Source organism: Diachasma alloeum, unplaced genomic scaffold (genome assembly GCF_001412515.2).
Source record: "Diachasma alloeum isolate Michigan unplaced genomic scaffold, Dall2.0 Dall_scaffold_00213, whole genome shotgun sequence".
In the NCBI taxonomy this organism is placed as follows: Eukaryota; Metazoa; Arthropoda; class Insecta; order Hymenoptera; family Braconidae; genus Diachasma; species Diachasma alloeum.
In genome coordinates this window covers 1508223-1532011 of record NW_021680378.1, presented here as the reverse complement: position 1 = coordinate 1532011, position 23789 = coordinate 1508223, and the positions used below count along the sequence as shown (strand labels likewise).

The following is a 23789-nucleotide window of genomic DNA, read 5'->3' as shown; positions in this document are numbered from 1 at the left end:
AAACCGTTTTACCGCTTCGCTACTGAATTATTAATTAACGAGTAATATTTCGAGCGTTTGTGAATGAAAAATGAATTATTCCAAAACGTGATATTAGAGAATTGAAACAAAATCACGCAAGTTCCCTATTGTTCCTATCATCATGTGTAAATACTTCACGAAGATACCTTCATCTCAAGTAGCTGAACGATCGAGGAATGTCAACTCAACGGAGAAGGCTGTCCCACTTTTTTATGTGAAAAAATTAAAATTCCGTGTGTCGCCTATCGAATTCGAACAACCGTTATGCCAATGTTGCGGGCACGTGGTATTTCTACATCACCAAAATTATCGGCATTTCGTTTAATCTTCTGGGTTTTCTAATCCGGCACCATAAAAGCTCAATAGCTATGAGATTGGTTTTATTTATTTTAATTATTTATTGTAGAAACGTTTGAAATAAATATTTATTAGTAAGCAATATATATGTTAATATCTGGATTTTTGGTCTGAGAATCGTTTGCTCGACCTCAATTGGAGAATCCAATGACGGAGGGATTTCTTAGCATTTAGAATAATTTCACGCTAATATAATATGTTAATAATTTCCTGTACAGAAAACAATATAATTATTCTGGAGAAAAATCCATTGGTTGTGGAAGGCTATACGTTTTGGGTATTATAATTTAAAGAAGATGCCACTATGGAAAGATAAGGATCCAAAAATTTCCAGATCATCCCAACGGAAACACCGTAGCCGTGAAATGTTGATATTTGAATTTTTGGTCGGATGATCGTTTGCTCGACCTCAATTAGGGAATCCAATTATATTTTAACGCAGATATAATATTATATGTTAAGGTAGTATATACATAACTTCAATTTTGAAGGTAAAAATCTGAAATAAATTCTAAACGGAAGTTAATATGAATAAAAACATGAATGAAGTCTAGTATTATTGATTATAATTAATTTAGAAGTGCCAAAATACCACAGAGAATATTTAGAGGTTAAAGAGAAGATTACAATGTAGAAAAAATCTTGAAAAATAAAAAATAAATAAATAAAAATTCCATGCCTAATCCGAAAATTGTCGTCAGTGTCAAACTTTTAGGATAAATAAGTTATGCTTCTGGGTACCTCGAAAGTATAGGATGCCCTAGTCAAACGAGCAACTACTGTTTGAGACAATAATTATAGAGAGAATTTGATGGATTAATTTTTTTATTCTCGTCAACGCTAGCATTCACGTAAGAAATTGCCAATGATGAATAATTTTTTTCGGGTATTTTAAATTTATTTTTCTATCGACATACGCGGTAGCGTATCGGCCAAGGAAACGTTTTGAAATCTCTCAATCAACATCATATACTACTTCAATCGTTTCCTGGACAGAAAACTCAGAAAACTGTATGATACATGACAAAAATCTTCAAATTGCTATATACCAGCTATATTCCAGAAATAATATGCACCAGAAATTTGATATGTGGAAATGGCTAGGAGTCAAATAGCTCAGTTGGGAGAGCACCCGATGCATAATCGAAAGGTATCACTATCCATTTTTTTCAGTAAAATTTTTCTAATTATTCATATTGATAATAATCCCGATTCCCCTCCTACCTCATCCAAATCCCATCGAACCATTTCTTATGACGTCACGAAGATGTGAAACGCTATATAAATTTCCTTCTTTAATGCAAAAATGAATGCTGTAAGAAGGACAGCGCCAGAAATTTGAAATGAAGAAATGGCTAGGAGTCGGATAGCTCAGTTGATCTGGACTATCCATTTTTTTCAGTAAAAATTTTCTAGTTATTAATATTGATAATAATCCCGATTCCCCTCCTACCTCATCCAAATCCCATCCAATCATTTCCTATGACGTCACGAAGATGTGGAACCGAAGGGCTGGTCACGCCTCAATCGAACGACTCAGTGATTTCCAGTAACAGATGATTTCCTGTGATTTCTTGTTGATTTCTGTGATTTCTCGAATGATTTTTGTGATTTCTCAATCAGCATTAGAAATCATGATTTCTTTTGATTGTTTGTGATTTCCATGATTTCTAGTAGATTCCACTGATTTCTTGCTTTCATGAAATCACTGGAGAAATCATGATTTCGGGACCAGAGTGGGGCATCTGTCGATAATGGCAGTTTTCCACATGACGTTACAATACGTAAAGATGTCAAAAATGTCATAGCGTCACATTTCGGGATTGGGTGATTTCGAACCCACCGATACCATAACAAAAATTGTAGAGTTGAAGCTGCAAAATCAATTTTCGGAAATGACTTCTGATTTCTTTATGATTGCTATTGATTTCCGATGATTTCCAGAAATTCTACTTCTGGTGATGTCTTCCTTGATTTCCAGTCGAGTGGTCCAGTGATTTCCTAAGTGGCCAGCCCCTCGTGTGGAACGCTATATAAATTCCCTTCTTCAATGTAATCGTAGGCATCTAAATTTTTATTTATTAGGCATCATGACTTCGCATAAGATGCCGTTTTGAAAAGATAGATATCTTTCCCAAGGGCGCAATACTAGAATTTCTGCTCCACACACCTTTCGTGTCTAGCCCTAGACGACTCATCCCGTTGTCATCCCGCGTGTCATTTCCACGAATCATCCCAACGGAAAAAACGTAACCGTGAGATGAATCCTGTTAACGATGACTTATCTGTCATACTTTCATACGAAGGATCATTTGAAATTCTCATGGTCAATGCCCCGTCAACTTGCTCATTCATCGTTGGTCCCATCGAGTCACCGACAACCCGAGATTGACCTCCACACGCCGTGACCTGCCCTCGTCTCTCATCTGACGCTTATGGAGACAAAAAGGGAACACCGAGTTTTCGGCAATGTGCAATTGGCAATGCTCCAAGGTGCCTCATCCAGACCGATGAATTAGCATTGATGGTCCTTGATGGTTGTACGCTTTGGTTATTAAGAGTCGTGGAGAAAGCCTCAACCGAAAATTCCACTGCATTTTTTGCATCGTTTTGCCTTCGTCAGGTGCATAGATGATGATGATGGAACAGACTGTCTGCTGATGGTCATTGGTTGAGACCAAACGTGATTACGTTTTTAATTCAGATATTGTGGAAGTCCAACCATTCATACATGATTCAAGAACCTTTACGCGAGATTCCTATATAACACCCTGCGGTGGAGGAAAATATCAGTTTGTGCAGAATCCTCGGTGTCTCAACAAAGGAATAAACTCTCTACGAAATGATTCGGTTTGTCGTGATGGTTGTCAGTGCTTTTGCAACGATTTCTGCTGACCCAGAAGCGCAGAGGAATAGGCGACCCATTCCCATATTCAGAGTGAGTAGAGTAATCCGGATTTTGGGAATGAGATTCGTGATTTGAAGTTTTTTTTCAAGGAAACACCAGCCGCTGGACTGAAACTGCCCAACAATGCCACCGCCATTCGGGAAAATATTGTGGATACGTTCTCTTGTGAGGGGAGGATTTATGGGTATTATGCTGATGTGGATAATGAGTGCCAGATATTTCATGTCTGCATGCCACAGAATAAGGGGGCCATCAGGTGGAGCTTCATATGTCCGGAGAGCACGGTTTTCAACCAGGCAGGTTTTCCCTTTAATTTTTCAAATCAGAAATGAGTTTTTATTGGGACTGATTTGGATCCTGCAATCTTTTTGGCTTCCACATGGAAGATTTATAACCGTTCAAATTTAAATTTTGGATTTTTTTAATTGCACACTAATGAATGGATGGAATTGATTTTCTTTAAATGTAGGTATTGCTGAGCCCTATTGATCGCCATTGATTAAAATTTAATTTATCGATTAGTTTTTTAATTTTTGATTTTGTTCGAAAATCGGTTGGCCCACGATAACTAAAAAAATTGTTTGAATTGATTGAATGATGGCTTAAGAAATTTGTTTGGATGTCCTTTTGACCGAGTTCGAAGATGAAGGCCATAGTAGTAATCGCTATTTTGATTTATTTGAAAATTTGCAAAAATTTTGTATTTTTTGAAAATCAGAATTCCGGGGATATCTTTGAATATTATGCTTCACATGAATTCAATCATAGCTTAAAATGTTTGTTTTAATGCCATTAAGTCGAAATTGAAAGATGATTACGATAGCTATACTGGTTGATTTGATTTTTATGATGATTGTTGAAAATATCGAATTTTTCATGAATTTCCCTGAAAGTGAGCTTTCTGATGGTTTCTTCAAATGTGATCTTTCAAATTCATTCAAGTATGCGTAAATAAAATTTTTCTATTAACATTTTATCGAAGGGCTGAGGGGAGAGACAGAACCGTAAAATAGTCAATCGGTTGTATAGAAGAAAGGGATAATGAGAATAATGATGATGATAACATTCAACTAAGTTGAAAATCGGACAAAATTAGTTGGAAAGAAATCTTATTCAGTTTAATAAAATAAAATAAACAATGAATCATACGCGATGGAAGGAAATGATGTGCAAAATAACCATTCGGAAGCATATTGCTAATTTATTAGCAAAAATCACTATACTGTGTTTGGTTGGAGAGGAAGTCGGTCCATGAAACCGCAAAAATTGCAAGCGGCTGTATCTTCGATACAGCTGTAATTGTACGTAGATATGTCCGTGGTCTTTCCTTCTTTCTCGAATTTCCTTCAAACTCCTTGCATTCCCTCGAATTTCCTGGAAACTCTTGAGTTCTCTTTGAATTCTCTCGAATTTTCTAGAAACTCCCTGAATTTCCTCAAAATTTCAAAAAAAACTTCTCAAATCACCTCGAAATATCTAGAATTTTCTAGAATTCCAATAGATGGCGCTGCACATAAGGATCGTTTCCCAAAATGACCCCCCCTCTATTGAAACCATAGACGTATCCACGTAAAAAAATATGTAAAAACTCGAATAGGGTATATATCGCAAGGAAAATGAAATTGGAATCTGAATTTTCTGGAAATTCTTTGAATTCTCTCGAATTTTCTAGGAACGTCCTGAATTTCCTTGAAATTTCTAGAAACTCCTTAAATTTATTCGAAATTTCAAGAAACTTCTCAAATTGCCTCGAAATGTCTAGAATTTTCTAGAACTTCGATAGATGGCGCTGCACGTAAGGACCGTTTTCCAAAATGACATTTTATTAATCATAAAATGACATTTTATGGTTTCAATATCCCCCATATAATGGGGGACCTATGTCTATGGTTTCAATATCCCCGATTATATGGGGGATATTGAAACCATAGACATATCCACGTCAAAAAATATGTAAAAACTCGAATAGGGTATATATGGCAAGGAAAATAAATAAAACTGTACTACGGTGCAATACAACAGCAATTTTCCACTTGTTTCTCGATCTACCAGGCCACATTCGTCTGTACATGGGAGGACGACTCAATCCCCTGCGCCGAGTCAGACCAATATTACGGTCTCAACGAAGAATTCGGAAGAGAGGACCCAGAACAAGAAAACACTGAAAATCCGCACAATCCGGAGGACGTGACCTACAACCCTTCCAATTATCCAACCAACAACGAAGTACCAGTGACCCCGTTCTACGGAAACACTCGAGGAAGAGGTAGATCGAATCGAGGAGGCAAGAGTTATCCCACAGATGACACAACAGAAACTCCTTCGTCCACAGAAACTAAAACCCAATAAGTACAATAAATTTATTTTCCACAAATAATTTCACATGATATCCGAATTAATCTCATCGTTAAATCATCCAGTTAATACTGTTTAACAAGAAAGCAAAAGCAGATAGCTTACACAGAATGTCCCAATGCCTCTGAATATGTACAATAATTTTCTAATCAATCGCTTAATCAGTGTAAATAATAAAGTATAATTTCGAAAATCATGATATGTACAATAAATTGATATGTCTGCGATAATTGGTTGAAAACGAATGTCCATTACATTTTCATTAACTATAAATAATTTTATTTTAAGCCTGTTCCTTTGTAAATAAACACATAATCCATTCTGGCTGTTAGCAAAATGAAGGAAGAGTTTGAGAGTTCAGTGACTCTCTTTAATCAGTATCTTTGGATAACTAGCCATTAGTGTGCGGAGACACATCTGCTCATTCGTCGAAAAGAACAAGTTACAGGTAATGAAGATAAAGATAAATCAACAATAATTTTGGGGGAATATTTACAGGGTTGGGAATATCGAGTTGATAGCTTAGTTTTGTTGATGTGATTCAGTAGTGAAGGGTGCATTAAGGTGAGTCAATTTTAGATGATAATTTCTGTTGTCTTTTGGATTTAACTAGACCTGTGCACGCGCTTATCTATTCGTTGTGAAAATGAAGAAGTCGAATTTATTAAACTTTATATACTCATAGATGTTTTATCAATGTGGACGTCCACATGAAAAGGGGCCACTTTGTCGATTCTAGTTTCCGAGATATTTACGTTTTTGTGTCAGCAACTCCCATTTGCACTAATGTTGAATTGTTTTTCCCATTTTCTCAAACGATGTCATTTTTGACCTTATGAAGATCATTTTGGACTTAAAATGTGTGGAATGTTATCAATATCAGAGTATACATAAAACTATATTGACAAAGTGGTCCCTTTTCATGCGAACATTCATAAATATTGATAATGACTTGAAGAGAATTAAGAGAATGAAGAGTGAAACATCAATGAATGATTTTAAATGTTCGATTAATTCTTTTTTTTTTACTTTTTAAAATAATCTGATTGAAATCTGTAATTGTTGAAAAATGAGGGGAGGGTTATTAATTGATTTCCTAGAAAACTGAAAAAATGTCTTGAATTCTTCGGAAAATTTCACCGTTTTCCAGATAACCGTAGACCTTCAAAGATTTTTCCTGAATTATTCGGGAAACCGAAGAATTTTCATGAATTTTGTAGTTTAGAATTTATGTATGAAAATATGAGAAGCAAGAATTGATCATTTTTGCGTATGATAAATATGAACAAATTCAAATTTGGGAAGTGAAGAATAATTTGTGAGTTGAAAAAATTTAGAAATACTGTTTTTTTTCTCATGATCAACAATTAGGCAATTTAGATATGTTTTGATGAGGATAAACTTCACACATGAAAAAATGATAAATATGACGCAGAACAAATTTTTGGCATTTGAAGAATTTGAAAATACTGGGGATTTTTTTCAACGACTACTTTACGCGACTCATTGACCAATGAGAATCGAGGATTAGCGGTCAGACAGTTTCGAGATATTTCGATATAAAACAATTTCGCGTTTCTTTCATCTTTAGTAAATAGGAAAATGGTCAACCAAAACTTAAAACAATTTGGAAAGCAGCATTTTCCAAAAATGTTGGTACACTGAGAGAAAAATCGTCATAATATGACAAAAATAATTTCTTGAGTGGAAAACATCGCATGTATATTTCATCAATTGATGGTAGCCTCCAGACAAGAAATCGGTGCTCTTTGGCCAAAGGAGGATGATACTGATTGAAAAAATAATATTTTTTTCTGAAAATTGGATAATATTCCTGAAGAGGCAATGTAAGTTTGAGAGAAAAAAAAGATGCTATTGCTTTTCTTCAAACTCATTGCGAAATTCTGTATTTATTCAATATGAAAGTCCCTAATTCATGAGTCACTGAATCTAAGCTTTTAGTATTTTTAGTAATTTCCTCATCTTTTGACACAAAATAAACGATTTCTTGAGGCAAGAAATTGTCACTTTATCGCCAAGTGTTCGTGTTCAAGTCATAAACATTTCACAGGATTCTTACACGGTCCGACTCATTACGCGGAATTCTTATCCCAACCGTTTTATCCTTAAGAGCTGAGATATTTGACCCAAGAAATTAGTTTTGTGATACACTGTCGCCATTTCTCTCAGTGGTTATCTCTAAAATTCCACGATGCTTAGCCGAAAGTAAATCCAAGTCAAACCACCTCATCCTGTCCCACACCTTCACTACTGACTCCATCATTATAAAAATCTCATGTACATAAAATCTCAGATGTTCATAAAATCTGCAGACATTAGGCTTCCGAATCTCTCGCCAAATCAGTTTCAATCTCATCAGGTGTTCTCAAATCAATCGCGAAACGTTTTTTGACATTCGCCGAGGCATCCTCAGCCTTTCCCAACGCCTTAACCATCTGAGAATAAATCTGGAAGGCTGTGGCCAGAGCGTACGTCAGCTGTCTGGCGTGATGTTTCGATTCGCAGACGAAGGCGTGACATTCAAAGGGTGAGACCTTGCGGAAATTCCCGGAGTCCCTCACCACGATCATCGAGAAGACCCTCGTGTAGACCAGGTCCTGCACACCGTAAGAGATGGTCTCAATGGGATACGTCTTGGCGATAGCAGGCTCGCCTTTTATTTTACCCAGGGGCAACAGGGCAACCCCCTCCTTGGAGACGACAAGCTTCACCAGAGGTAGGATTGTGTCGGTTGGCAGGGATTTGGCAGCTGCGACCATGTTATCGACGGGCTTTCGCGTGTGCTTGATACCCCAAAGGCCTCTCGCGTCGTGGGAGCCCAGGTACTTGACCTGGAACACCTGTGGCAGATCGTTCGAACCCTCAAACACGTTGTTGTCGATTGATAGGCGTGATAATTTCGAGAGAACCGTCTTCTCGCGGGACGAGAGTGGGGTGGAGATGTCTGTGCGCATTTCGTTGGTTTGTTTCTGGAAGAAATGAAAAATTAGATTTTCTGATAGGTTTAAAGTAGCCCTTACGGTAGTCTACCCTTACGGTAAATTCAAAGATTATTGAAAACTGCAAAAAAATTGCAGAAAACTCGATTAGATTCGGAATTCCAATTTTTTTCTCAATTTTGTGACGTTTGGAGTTTTACCCGGAGGTAAAACTCAATGAAATTTTCTTTTTCCACTGTGCACTGTAATCCTTTTGGATTTGATTTGGTTGTCACTCCGACCTCGACTAGCTTCGGTGGTGAGCTCGAGGGGGATTCGCTCACTCGGACGGATGTTATGAAGGATATGAAGGGTTAAGGTGTTATTATTAATCACTCGCCCAAATACGAGGTCATATATTAAATAAACGATGGCAATACATGATAATGATTAATGGGTTGGTATAGCGCGTTGCTATTTTTCCGACTTGACCGGGACTTTGACTCGTTTCTTTTATTGTATGGCGAAAGGCCTGAGCTCAGAGATCCGCTCTGTGTAGCTCCTGATCGTACTCTGCTCTCTGGTGAGTCCAGAAAACTCGTCAAAGCTCGTCAAGGGCCCAAGTTGCTTAGCTAAGCAGTCTCACGGTTTTCTGTACTAATATTGTCTTGTGCCATCATTGACACAGACTAACACAGTCAAACAGTTCAGTCAAACAGTTCAGCACCTGAACCGGACTTGCACAAACCGTGGGACTGCTTACCATGATGTCTACATGACACCATGGGATTGCTGACCAATGTCTGGGTGCCAGGAAAGAAAAATCACATTTCTCGTTCCCACCATCCAGCATTATATTATTATTTAATACAATTATTAACTAAATCGGCGTATTGATCGATCCCAATACGTCACAATTTAATTATCGTTTTGGTTTTTCAAAGGAGAAATGTTTAAAAATCAGGATTTAACCTGGTGTCTTATGTGAAAATCAACATTTTCATTGCAATCAAAGATGAAAATCTGATTTGTTTTTCATTAGATGCGAAAAAATCAAGAATTTTTTTGACACCTCATTAAAAATAATCCACCGTTTTGCAAACAAATTTTATTATTTATTTATAAGAGGGAAATGTTTGAAAAAATATCAATATTTTGTGAAATTTAATTTAGATAATACTGACTGGGTGTGAATTTTTTTAAAATTTTTTCCATACAGTTTAGTTGAAAAATTGAAAAACTGAAAATATCCAAAAGTACAGCGTAGTCCGGCCGAAGGGTAGAGCTACTTTAAGTGGAATGAAAGGGGTTCATTTCTTCAAAAGTTGTAGCTTTTTTTAAGACAACTCAATGACCACGATTTCTCTCAAATTCGGTCATTTTCGAAAAATGAAATCGCGGAAAATTTGTCGATCTGCTATTTTGAAAATTGTTCAATTGTGTTTGACTGCTTGATTGATAACAATAACAACCAGGTGGAAAAAAATCCAATTTTAATATTCTAAGCTAAGGTGACAATTTTTTTCGTATTCTTGGCGAAATCGTAGAATCTTGAAAACAATTCACCATCGTTCCTCAGTTCATGATGATTTTGAAAAAAAAAGAATGAAGAAAGTACAATAAGTAATCCATCGAGATCAAATAAAACAATTTCGACATGTATAAAAATTGAATGAGTTAGCAGCAAAATTTAATGTATATAAACAGATCGAATGAATCAAGAAATAAAAATGAAATTAGATAAATTACCAAACTTGCAATGATTTCTGCGAATATTTACGGATTTACTGTAAAGTCATGAACAAAAATATCACTTTTTTATTTGGAATTATACAATCATTGTACTTCGTATAAAAATCTAACCGATCCTATCAATTCCTGAGGCAGGTAATGCAGATAATACGCGTACATTCTTCGTAAATACCATACATAAAATTCTGTAACTCGAGCAAAGCCGAACATGCCACTAAACAACAAATTCCAAATCACAATCCAAACAAATAAAATAAAATCGTAAATGTCAAATTATTCCATTGACTCAAGGGAAATGATGAATCCACTCACGTTAATACTCTTCTTCACACTAGACGACTGAACTTTCAGGTGATACTCAACGACGTTAGGTATGTCCGGAGTTTGTCGAGCGACTGAGGATCCAGAGGACTCGGTGCGACTGTTGGCCAGCCGGTGGCTTCCGGTTTCCGGTGACGTTGTACCTCCCTCAGCCACGCCTTTTGTTACTTCCCCGACGGGGGAGACTCTAGGGTTGCCCACAGTTAGCTCATCCACCACCTCGTGCCCCTCACTTTTCACTAATTTTTTTACACGATCGAGGGCCCTATCATTGCGCTTGGTAAAACCAAATTCATCATCCTCCATGGCATCTAGGTGATCACCTGAGACATCACAATAATTTCTCATATTTTTAATAAAAACTAGAATTTTTTTTACAAAAAAATTGAAAAGGAATTTTTTACAAATAATTTTTTTTCGCTTCCGAATGAAAGTTTTGTAGTAGTTTAAATGTGAGTTTTGTTTTTTTGTGTTGTATCAACCCATTGTGATTCACCAAGTGCAAAAGTGCAACTTTTAGAACTTAATTTTTTTTCAGTTTTCCATTTTTTTCAAAAATCGATTGGCCCACGATAACTAACAACAAATGTTCTGAATTCATCGCATGCCGGCTTATAATTAGTATATTGTGTTACTAGTGCGTAAAGTTCCATTTTTTCGCACGCATGTGTGAGACATTCTATTTTTCATCAATTGTGCGTAAAGTGAAATTTTCCGCGCGCTCCGCTACACACCTCCAACGAGTCAAAAAACACTTTTACGCACTTGTAGTAAAATAGTATATTATGTCATCAGGCGATAGAAGTATTATCTGACTCATGAGTCAGATAATTCTTTTATCGCCGTATGACATTGGTATATTGTGTTACTAGTGCGTAAAGTTTCACTTTTTCGCACGCACGTGTAACACACCCTATTTTTGTGGTACTACGAGAATTCACTTTATGTACGCTCGTGAATTTTACGCATGCCGTGCGGAAAACAACCGCTTTACACACACTAAACCATTTTTAAAAGTGCACTTTTGAGGCAGGTATCACAAAAACAATATTTTATGTCGCTGGGCTCGAAGATCGCGATGTACTCGAGCGAAGCGAGGTTAGAATCGCGGTTTATCGGGCCTAGTGACGAAAAAGTATTTTTTGCGGAGCGCGCGTAAAATTTCACTTTCCGCACAAGTCATAAAAAAAAATTTTCATTGTCTCTTTGAACGACTTCGATGACGAAGGCGACAGTGGTAATCGTTGTTTTAATGTATAAAATAATTTCTAAAAATTTCGGATCCTTTAAAAAATAGAAATCCGAAGGTGGCTTTGAATATCGAAAAGCATCACTCGATAACTGTCCAATCTGGTGAATTCTCCAGTTACATAAGTAATTGTAAGTCCTTACCGCCCGCACTCTGTAATTACAATTAATTCTTCATCTCTTCCTGAAGATGAGAATGAGAATTAAAATCAAAACCGTTAAAATCCGGGATTTCTTTGGCCGAGGCTAGGATTTAATGCCCATCTAGTATTAACTGAGGCGTCAAGTGGTCACCTGGAACGTACATTGAATACGTAATGAGTGTTTTAATTCCCGTATGAACCTGCCAACTCTACCTGGCCCCCACGACTTCTGCACCTGACTCACTTCCTGTGTCCGCACTATACCCACTCCCTAACCTCCCTTCATCCGGATATTATGTATGTAAGAGAATTTTTAAAATACGTGATTCCATCTCAACCGACAATCAGAACCGTTTCGAAAATGAATGGAATTTTTTCGTATTTTTTAGTTATTTGGGGTAGGAGTGACTAGAGGGGATTTTTTATAAACGTCCGCTTGTGTATAGTTTTATAATTTTCTATTTTTAAAATTTTTCCATTTTATATAAATAAAAAGTCATTTAATTTCCTGTTTTTTCCGAAATGTGAAATCAATCAATTCAGGGAACTGTGAAAAATCGCCACAGGTCGGGTTTGAAATTTTTTTAAAATATTTGTTTTGTTTTGTTTGTTTATTTTAAAACCTGCTGCACAGGGATATCCTTATAGCATAACAATTCAAGATGTAGTGGATTGGCTTTTTAATTGATTTTATATTTTCTTTTTTAGTTAATCTTTTTGAAAAAGTCCTTCTCAATTTCTTGTTGAGTCTGAGGTATTTTCGGATCCAACTGACTCAACAGAGGTTCAACTCAATGAGCTCATTGGCCCTTTCACAGGGAATAAAAGGCAACGTAATGGACTCGGGGGATGGGGTCAGGTGCAAGATGCGGAGAGCACGTGCGCCCTGCTCGACAGCTGTTTTCCGGTGCCTACGACGTCCAAATACCCTTTCTCCTATTTTTTTTTGACTCAATTCTCGAATGTTTGTCGTAGATCGGCATCAATCATTAATTGAGTAATACTATGAGAAGTTGCACCTTACAATAATTGAGATTTACTTATCTTCATTTATAATAAAAAAAACTTATCTTCATTGAAATTTGAAAAATAATATAATAATTGGTAATTTAATTTCTCAATTATGGGTTGATAAAATGATTCGGAATTTGAATATTTAAATTGCTGGTTATTTTAATAAAACAAAAATTGATGAGTGTCAATCCACCCGGGCCTTAATTCAAAATTACAATTATGTCGTTGTCTGATTTTCGTAATAAAAAGGCAAGATTAATCATTTCATTTAATCGGGCAAGGTGATAATTCTGATGAATCTAGAGATTATGAGTGATAATCTACAATAATATCCTGACGTCATAGTCATGCTGATAAACAATTGTACGAATATCACCAGCAGGCGCGTCGTACTGCTGTTTGGAATGAGAATAACTATAACCAATTAATTGAAAAAAGAAATATCGAATGACAGAAATAGGGCGTACTGAAGGGCATCGACACCCCGGGGGCAAACAGAAAAAAACCGAAACTAAAATTTAAACGTCAACGAAACTTGCAGTCGGAAGGAAAAAAAAATTCTCGATGATCCGCCGGAAGTGGAAGAAAGCCCATTACATTATTTCGTCGAAAAAGAAGAGGGACATGATAAAAATGACGGTAACGACCGTGTGCCATCGAGCGTGCAACATTTTCGCATTGGGGGGTTAAAATAGCCATCCTCATTTTTTTCCATTTTCACTATTGTCAGAACTACGTTTAATTTATATCCGTGACTATTTCCGATGCGAGAGCATCAACAATGCAGCCGCACATATGATATTCACCTTTTCATTTTCGATCGTCCGAATCGGAGAGGAGTGAGTAACAATAAAGAGAAATGAGGAGTTATGGAGACAATTGGCGGGATGCAGGAAGTGACGCTTATAAACAGTGTTTATAACAAACGGTTGGGCAGGAAGTACACGGCCTCCGGTACTGTAACGTCCAAAATCACTCGGGCGTGCACCAAAATAAACATCTAAATAAATAGAGGATGGAGGGGGGTTTCAGAATAATTTTTTTAATCGCTAGATTAGTCCGCGCACTCCGTGCGCATAATTCCTACGCCATGGGGCTTAATGTATGTCAATTATAGTGAATAATCTTATATTAGATTTCTGAAGTTAATATCAAAGTTCTCGAAGGAAAAGTTTCAGGAGTGTATTCTATTTTTTTTACATATAATACATCCAGTGCGACTTTTTTTGGAGCCAATCTATCCGGCGTATTGTGTCATTAGATTTTTTATAAATGATGATAGAATACATTAAAGATATTACGATAATACTATTGGGATCTCTTGCAAATCCACACGCGCTCTAGCGGTTCAATCGACTACTAGTTCGGGCAGGTCGCAGAGCTGTCTGCTAGCCGGTTGAACTCGGAGCCAGAACTGTTCTGAAAAAATAAACATTATTTCGCTCAATGTTTTTACGATCTTATTACGATATTTTCCAATAATCGAAGCTAATTGATTCAGTCAAATATTGACAATAATTACATTTTATTGATCATGGAGTGTGCGGAGAGGAAAAACAAGAATGAAACGTTTTGCAGTGTGTATGGATGAACTACAAAGTTTGTCGTAATTCAAAAGTTAGATTTTATCGTTTTCCTCGCCAAAACGTGGATTTAGTTACAATAATTAATAAGTTTGGTGAAGAAGAAATTATTGATAGACGTACGGCTTGGATTAAAATATTGAGAATGGCCAAAAAGTGTCGAATTCCATAAGAGTTTGTTCTTTCCATTTCACTGAAGAAGATTTCTTTTTGCCATGTAAGTAAAAAAGCGATTTCCAATATTAGCTTGGCAATTTATGAATTGAAAAAAATATGACGAAATATATTACTGATTTCTTGAATTACAGCTAGAGCTCAATACGACAATTCAGTAATTACTCACCTGAAGAGAACAAGTGTTCCTTCACTCAATCTGCCTCCTCAATCACCCACAAACAATCGGAATTGTGGAGAGAAATTTTTGTAAATCTTCTCCACCACGAAAACTCTTGGCTCTTGGATGTGTATCAGCCAATTTACAAATCTCATGAATAGAAACTCATTTTATCACAGTCAATTTAATAACAGTAATATATAAAAATGAGGGCTAGCTGTAACTCCGTGTGCATCTGGCCGTTCGACCTGCTCATGCTAGTTCTCTATTTCACCACGAGACGGCTTTATATTAAGCCACGCCTCCGTCAGAGATCTCAATACTATATTATATATACTATGTACTATGTATAGAATATAATGTACATAATGAAAAAAATGAAATAATAAACTGATAATAATAATATGCATACTGTATTATAATATAGTATAGAATATGATATAATAAAGTATTATCGTAATATCTTTAATGTATACTATCATCATTTATCAAAAATCTAATGACACTATACGCCGAATAGATTGGCTTCAAAAAACGTTACACTGGATTTTTTATTAAAGGAATAGAGAACTTGCGTGGAGCTCAGTTTTCCCAAATTTCCCGATTCATTTTTCTGCATAACCCACAGATAGCTGAACGAAAAAAATTATGGAGAAATATTGCCTAGATTTTTTATAATGATTGATTGAAAATCAGACGTTTGGGAGAAGCGGGGAACCCCGCCCCGCGCCATTTTTTAAAAATTACAATTGATTGGCTAACCGGAAAAAATAAAATAAAAATTGACTTTGTCAATTGAAGTGTCTAAAAAATTATAGTAGTTTTTAGAACAACATATTTTCAACAGATGAGTTATTTTCTCTCATGTTCAATGAAATTGCCTATAACGCGACGTTGCCGGAAATTCGCTAAACGCGCCCGGGCAGTGTAGAGTGAATTCGGCAACGCTCGAGTCTCAATAACATGGCAGCGAATCCCCGCGGAGGTGACCAAGTCGCAGGGTCGCGTTTAGGGACCAGATTAGGGTTAACTAGGTCCTGACGAAATTGTTTCGTTATTTTGTTAGTTCGGCAGGTTTTGGAGTTTTACTTTTGTCTCGAAAATGATGGATTTTAGAAGAATATGTGATAAGACTTTTTCGTATAACAGGAAATTTTCTACAAACAAAATTTATTCAAATTTTCTTCTAGAATTGATAATTACGGAGAAAATCAGCCCCCAATTTTTACGAGTGTTTATTCCAGAAAATTTTTTTTTTTAGGTAAAAAAATCTCCAGAACACGTGGTTTTAAGAAAAAACTTCAAAAAAACCTTTTTTACAGCTGAGAAAATTTCTTATGAAAAATGTCTTGTGACATTTTCTTCTCACTTCACTCAATATTGAGATAATTTACAAAATAGAAAGTAGAGAATTCTTGAAAACCCGTTAGGAATTACGTTTGAATTAATGCCAAGACTCCAGTAAAAATTGCAATATTTTGAGTGAAAATTCTATCATCTTGTGAGAATAATACTTAGCACAAAGAAATGTCACCAGATTTATTGAATTTGCAACCAGAATTTTTGTAAAAATTCGTGAAAGATCAATTATACTTTATAAAGATAAAAGATACTTGGATATCCTTATAGGGAGACTACTATGAGTTTTGAAAGTCGTGGGATATTGGAGTGAGATTTCTCATGCACTGAAGATCGATTATATATGTCAAAAAACGAATAATTAGTGCAAATAATTAATTGTTCGTTTGCTCCGCAGATGCTTAAAATGTTAAAAATAGTCCAGGTCCCTCAATTTTTGAGCAAAATTTTTGAAGAATTGTGTACAATAACAATTATGAATTCGTTTTTTGAAATTCAACTCCTACACAGCTAATTTCGTTTTGTTTAATATAAAAATTTGCGCCATTCATGTAAAATAGGCCGAAAAATTATCCTTAAAAGGTTAAAAATATATTCTCGATTTTTTCAGAAATATTTTTCGGGCTATTTTACGTAAATGGTGCAATTTTTTATTAAAAAATAACGGAATTAGCTGTGTAGGAGTTGAATCTCAAAAAACTACTTCGGAATTGTTATTGCTGACATTTTTCAAAAATTTTAAAAACAAAAACCTCTGTAGCTCAAAAATTGGAGGCCCTGGATTATTTTTAACATTTTAAGCGTTTGAGGGGTAAACGAACAATAAACAATTAATTTTTTTACACTAATTATTCGTTTTTAGACATACAGAATCGATCTTCAATGTATGAGAAATCTCATTCCACAATCCGCGACTTTTGAAACTCATAGTAGTATCCCGTTAAATAAATTAAGATCAACCCCGGGACATTTAAATCGTAAAGTCTGGATTTTCATCACCTTGAGCGACCTCAGCCTATCATGTCCACAACTCAGCCACCAGGTGCACGAAATTCCATTCCCATAAACACCTGTTGGCCTCTCCCGCAGACGTAATCCCCGATAACACTCCAAATCAATCAACCGAAGGGAAAAAAATACGAAAGAAAAGGAGTCACTGCACAAAGGAAAATCACAAAAATGAATAAAAACCTTTCGTCCTGTCCGAACGAGCACCAAACAGTCCCTCCAATGCCCACCTGTAACACGAGCCGACTTCCTGGTGATAATAAATTCCGTTTCTGCTGACGGAGTTGGAATAAAATTCAAATGAGGTGAGTAAAAAAAATATGTATTTGCGTGCGTCGCTCAGTGAGTCGCAACGGCCACTGCTGGTAAATGTGGAACACTTTGAGCACTGGCAGTCTGATTCGAAAAAAAGTACCTCCTGACTCTGTGTCACTGATAAACGGTTTTATACCGGTGTACGTTGCCGTGTGACTGCGACAAGTCGTAAAGCATTTTTGAGATTAGACGGTATTGAATTTACCGGCGTCGATTGAATTGCTCTGTGCTTTTTTTAAAATAAATATATGAGGGTTTTTTCAATTTTTTTGATGAGCCTATTTGGCTTTAAGATATTTCGAAGGCGATGAGAGCATAATTTTTGGCGAGGGAAATTTTTGTTGCTGTTTAACGGTAATTATCTTGGTAGTCGTTAATGTTAGAAGGAAATGTGATAAATGGACTCTGTCGGAAATTTAATTTTGTACGAAAAAGGTCTTCTGATATTTTTTCGTAAATTTACGCGTGTCAGGGATTTTTGGAATCGAACAAAAACGGAATATTTCCTCAGAATTAATTTTCGGATGATAACTTGGAAAATGAAATGATTATAATATTATCTCAATAATTATCATTTCTATAGAAAAATGTTTGGGATAGACTTTGTAGAGAATTCAATTTTCTACAAAAAAGTCCTTTTGCGTTTTCTTCTGAATTAAATAATTAGATAAATAAACAATTGTTCAACGTGTTGCATTCTTCTTAATTAAAAACAGCAAAATTTTCTGAAAAATTTCTGTTACTGAATTTACCGGCGTTGATTCCGTTGCTCTAGGCTCTTTTTTTCATGAATATTTGAGGGTTTTTTACATTTTTTTGATGAGTCTATTTGGCTTTGAGATATTTCAAAGGCGATGAAAGCATAATTTTTGGTGAGATAAATTTTTGTAGATGTTGAACGGTAATTATCTCGGTAGTCGTTGATATTAGAAGAAAATTTGATAAGTGCACTTTGTCGGAAATTTAATTTTGTACAAAAAAGGTCTTCTGATATTTTTTCGTAAATTTACGCGTTTCAGGGATTTTTGGAATCGAACAAAAACGGAATTTTTTATCGGAATTAATTCTTGAATGACAACTTAAAAAATTAAATGATTATTATCTCAATAATAATCATTCAATTTGTAAACTTTGTACAAAATTCGATTTTCTACAAAAAAATCCTTCGGTGTTTTCTTCCAAATTGACTAATTACTGAGATAAATAAAAAATTGCTCCAAGTGTTGCATTCGTCTTACTTAATCTCCTGAAAAAATTCCAGATTAACTTACCTCTCTCTTCGTCTCTCCCTCGCAAATTTCACACACCTTAATTAATAACTTAATTAATCAGTATAAGCCCGTAAACAGTCACTCTACATCAGGAAATACCTGAATTTATCCATAATTTTTCACCCAAGATTTCATAACCCTCGCGTTATTTATTTATTTATTTAACCCTCATAATTAATTATTTAATAGCCACGGATCAACGAAACTCCCGCAAACGGATACGTGAGAAAATTCCGCGACAGCTACGACAGGAACGATGCCTCGGAAGTCGTCACAGTTACGACATCAAATTGTGTGTAACAATTCCCCTCAAATTCACAATTATTTAATTTCAAATATTCTTTTCGTACAAGGAGAGCCTGGGATGAGCCTCTGCGTCGCCTCAACCTCGTCGGTTTCCACAAATCGTTGATCATTCCTCGGGAATCATCCTCGGCAATGATCAACCATTAGACATTCCACTCAGCTAAACTCAACGAGCAATAATTACAGCAACAATTATCTCGGACGAAATTATAAGGTCTCGATGAAATTCATGTGAGAATTTTATTTTCCAAGTTTGAGATAATGGAAATGGATGGTCTAGCAGATGATTAAAACTACTTGAAAAACACAAATACGTTTTGAGTGTTTTTTCCTTCCGAATGGAAGTTTTGTAATCGGTAAAATTTATGTTTTGGATTTTATATTCATTGTTGACCTCTATCAATCGCCATTAATTAAAATTTAATTCATCGATCAGTTTTTGTAATTTTGGAATTTTTTCGAAAATCGGTTGTTCCACAATGGCTAAACAAATGTTCTGAATTGATTGAATGATGGCTTAAAAAATTTATTTGCATGTCCTTTTGATCGAGTTTGAAGGTGAAGGCGATAGGAATAACCGTTATTTTGATTTATTTGAACATTTGCAGAAATTTTGTATTTTTTGAAAATTAGAATTCCGGGGATATGTTTGAATATCATGCTTCAAATGAATTCAATCATAGCTTAGAATATTCGTCTAAGTTAAAAGATGATTACGATAGCTATATTAGTTGATTTGATTTTTATGATGATTGTTGAAAATTTCGAATTTTTCATGAATTTCCCTAAAAGTGAGCTTTCCGATGGTTTCTTCGAATGTGATGTTTCAAATTCATTCAAGTATGTGTAAATAACATTTTTCTATTAGCATTTATCGAAGGGCTGAGGAGAGATAGAACTGTAAGAAAGACAATCGGTCAGAAGAAAGAAATAATGAGAATAATGATGATGATAACATTCAACTAAATTGAAAATTCGAGAAAATTAGTTGAAAAGAGTTCTTACTCAATTTAAAGGGAGACTACTATGAGTTTTAAAAGTCGCGGGATATTGGTATGAGATTTCTCATACATTTAAGATTGATTATATATGTCTAAAAACGAATAATTAGTGCAAAAAAAACTAGCTGTGTATTGAAAATGTTAAAATGTTAAAAATAGCCCAGTGCCTCCAAATTTTGAGAAACAGAGATTTTTTTTTTGCGAAATTTTTGGAAAAATGTGCAATAACAACTACGAATTAGTTTTTTGAAATTCAACTCTTACACAGCTAATTTCATTATTATTTTAATAAAAAATTGTACCATTCATGTAAAATATCCCGAAAAATATTTCTGAAAGAATCGAGAATATATTTTTAATATTTTAAGGCTAATTTTGCTGCATATTTACATGAATGGCACAAATTTTATATTAAACAAAATGAAATTAGCTGTGTGGGGGTCGATTTTCAAAAAGCTAATTCGTAATTGTTATTGTACACATTTTTTCAAAAATTTTCAATAAACAATTAATTTTTTTCACTAATTATTCATTTTTAGACATATATAATTGATCGTCAATGCATAGGAAATCTCACTCCAATATCCCATGACTTTGAAAACTCATAGTAGTCTTTCCTTAATAAAATGAAATAGACAATGGATTATATATGATAGAAGGAAATGACGTGCACCATCTTGTATTTATATCTCATGTACATATGGGATATTCCATGTGAACTCACCCAGGTCAAAACCCTCACCATCGCCAATCATATTGCCGATTTTTCCTGTGGTTGTATATGGAAAAATATGACTTCTCAAATTTTTTCAGATTTTTTGAGGCATCCTGTGGGCAGCCATGTTTTTTTGCAAGTTTTATCTTCAAATCCCTGTAACTTCCGTAAAAATCAACCGATTTGAGTTTTTTTTTTTACAAAATATGCGTCTTCGACTACACTTTCCATATAAAAATATGCCAATTTTTTTCAATTCGTTCTTCCATCGATTTCCTCAGAAAAACCTCAAAAAACTTCAAAGAACGAGTCGTTTTCAAAGTTGGACCCTTTTTATATTTTTCAAAAAATTTCATTTAACTCTGACTTTGCGCCTACGCCGAGACGGAAAATCGCGTTCTAACCACGGGAAGTAAAATAAAGGACCCTCAGCCGCGTGCTTACTAACCTCGCCTTCGGCTCGGCTGGTAATTCACTGGCAGCTGAGGATCCTTTATTTTTCCTCCCTAGGTTAGAAATATACTATTTCAGGATGCCGAGGTTTGTGCACACGCTCTCTCAGAAACTGAAGGGCCGAGGTTACTCATTGAAACAAATGATAACGTCTCGAGAATAGTAATGCCTCGAGATAAAAATAAAAAGTCATTTTTTTCATCACAGCAAACTCCTCGATGTTTATCGAAATACTTCGAGCGAAAGTGTAAAATATACGACTGTCACACATAGTCCAGACAGTTGACTTCCTTGACTATTGTCAAAATGTTTAATAGCATCTGACAATAAAATACCAGTCCCCGTTTTTGTAATAGTTGTTCGAAAACCACAATTCATTCAGAGAAAATGTAATGCGTCGTTGATTACACACAACGTCAAGAATACTAATTGGTAATCCTGTGCTGCGACCTTGATGATCGAGAATACTGATATAAACGCCCTGTAATTTCGGTTGTGATGATTTACATCTATGACAAGGATTTTCCGTTCGAGTGAGAATTAAAGCCAAACAATTTTAATCTCTTCATCTACCATTCATATCAAGAGAAAAATACCACTGGAAAAATATACTCTTGGGAGTAAAAAAATGTCCGAAAAAGTGACGTTATCGAGAGTTGTGAATGCTAAAATTTTATAACCTCTGGTTTCTTATATTTTCCTCGCCCTCGGCTCGGGCTGCAGACTCATACTCGCTAGAAAGTTTTTTTCCGTAGTGATTTCTACTTTTCCCAGTTCGAGGATTGGTATTGACCCTTCCCTGAACTGGCAAAAGTGAAAGTCACTACGGAAAAATATTGTTCGCACCTAGTGCCACAGGGGTTTTCGGCTCGTGTGATTGGAACACCTCGCCTTCGGCTCGGCGCGCTAATCTCGGACGAGCCGAAAACCCCAGTGACACTCGATACGAAATATACTATTTCGACCTAATGCCGAAATATATTATTTTTCACCACGCTATGCGCAAAAGTAACTTTTTAGGCGTACCTAAAACGTCCCTTTTCCACACATTGTGATGAAAAATATCGTTCGATACTCATGGGAAAAGTGTTTTTTGGCTCGTGGGATCGTACCACTCGCTTTCGACTCGTGCTATAAGCCTCCCACAAGCCAAAAAATATGTTTCATCACGCTGTGTGTAAAGTGACATTTTATGCACCCTCCGCGTGCGCAAAACCCCACTTCCCACACATTGTGATGAAAAATAGGGTTCGGTACTCGTGGGAAAAGTGTTTTTAGACTCGTGGGATTATACCACTCGCCTTTGGCTCGTATAAACCTCCCACGAGCCCAAAAACACTTGACCGCAAACGTATCAAAATATACTATTTCCGCACTCGTATCGAAATATACTATTGTGATACCTGCCTGAAAAGTACACTTTTCGAAACTGTTTTGTCTGCATAAAACGATAAACGTGTGTAACGTGAATTGTCGTACGTAAAGTTTCGCTTTACGCACTCAAAATTCACTTCAAGCACATTCTTCAACTTTACGCACTCGCGCGCAAAAATAACCATTCCACCCCCTCTACCGTTCCGAACAGTGACCTCGGCAGGTACCATAAAAAATAAAATGTGTTACACATGCGTGCGAAAAAGTGGAACTTTACCTACTAGTAAGACAATATACTATAAAGCGTGTTTTCTAACTTTACGCACTCGTGCGAAAAAACCTCGACAGTTGTCACTAAAAATGTGATGTGTTACACGTGCGTGCGCTAAAGCGGAATTAAACGCACTAGTCACACAATATACTATTCTGTGATACTCGCCTGAAAAGTTCACTTCTGAAAACGGTTTAGTGTGCGTAAAGCGGTTGTTTTCTGCACGCCGTGCGTAAAGTGAATTTCGAGTGCGTAAACTGAAGCTTTACACACGAGAAATAAAACAGTGAATTCGTTTTGCCGAATTGTCTTGAAATTTACACACTCGGGCACAAAAACAACCCCAACCCCAAAATTTCACTTTACGCGCATGTGATGAAATAGTATATTATGTCACTCGATGGAAGAAAGCGCGATTCTAACCTCACTTCGTTCGGTTAGATCGCGCTTTTCGGGCCTACCGACATAAAATTACGTTCGCCCCCCAGCCTGACAGCATTTTCAGGCCTAGGATCGAAAATTACTATTTCGATGCAAGTGCGGAAAAGTGTTTTTTGGCTCGTGAGAGGTTTATAGCACCAGCCGAAGACGAGCGACATAATCCCACGAGCCAGAAAACACTTTTTCCATGAGTATCGAACAATATTTTTCATCACAATGTTTGAAAAGTGGGATTTTGCGCACGCGGAGCGTGCGTAAAATTTCACTTTACGCACCAGTGATGAAAAATTGAAAAAAAAT

The 23789-nt window shown here is 35.9% G+C and overlaps 2 protein-coding genes across 3 annotated transcripts; one reads left to right on the top strand and one right to left on the bottom strand.

Annotated features, from left to right (window-relative positions):
* Nucleotides 1-3238: 3238 nt before the first annotated feature.
* LOC107036998 lies at nucleotides 3239-5635 on the top strand. The gene is made up of 3 exons (XM_015255305.1): nucleotides 3239-3316; nucleotides 3376-3582; nucleotides 5339-5635. The coding sequence occupies exons 1-3, from the start codon at nucleotides 3239-3241 to the stop codon at nucleotides 5633-5635; spliced, it is 582 nt and encodes a 193-aa protein (XP_015110791.1).
* Nucleotides 5636-7180: 1545 nt separating this feature from the next.
* On the bottom strand, nucleotides 7181-17534 carry LOC107037070. 2 transcript variants are annotated; one of them, XM_015255397.1, is made up of 4 exons: nucleotides 12207-12249; nucleotides 12046-12085; nucleotides 10645-10976; nucleotides 7181-8631 (listed from the first exon to the last, which is right to left on the bottom strand). In XM_015255397.1, exons 3-4 carry the CDS (start codon nucleotides 10957-10959, stop codon nucleotides 7978-7980), a joined length of 969 nt encoding a protein of 322 aa, XP_015110883.1. In that variant the 5' UTR covers nucleotides 10960-10976; nucleotides 12046-12085; nucleotides 12207-12249; the 3' UTR covers nucleotides 7181-7977. The 2 variants fall into 2 exon arrangements, with proteins under 2 accessions (XP_015110883.1, XP_015110882.1); XM_015255396.1 differs by lacking the exons at nucleotides 12046-12085; nucleotides 12207-12249 and adding an exon at nucleotides 17334-17534.
* Between the last annotated feature and the right edge of the window lie 6255 nt (nucleotides 17535-23789).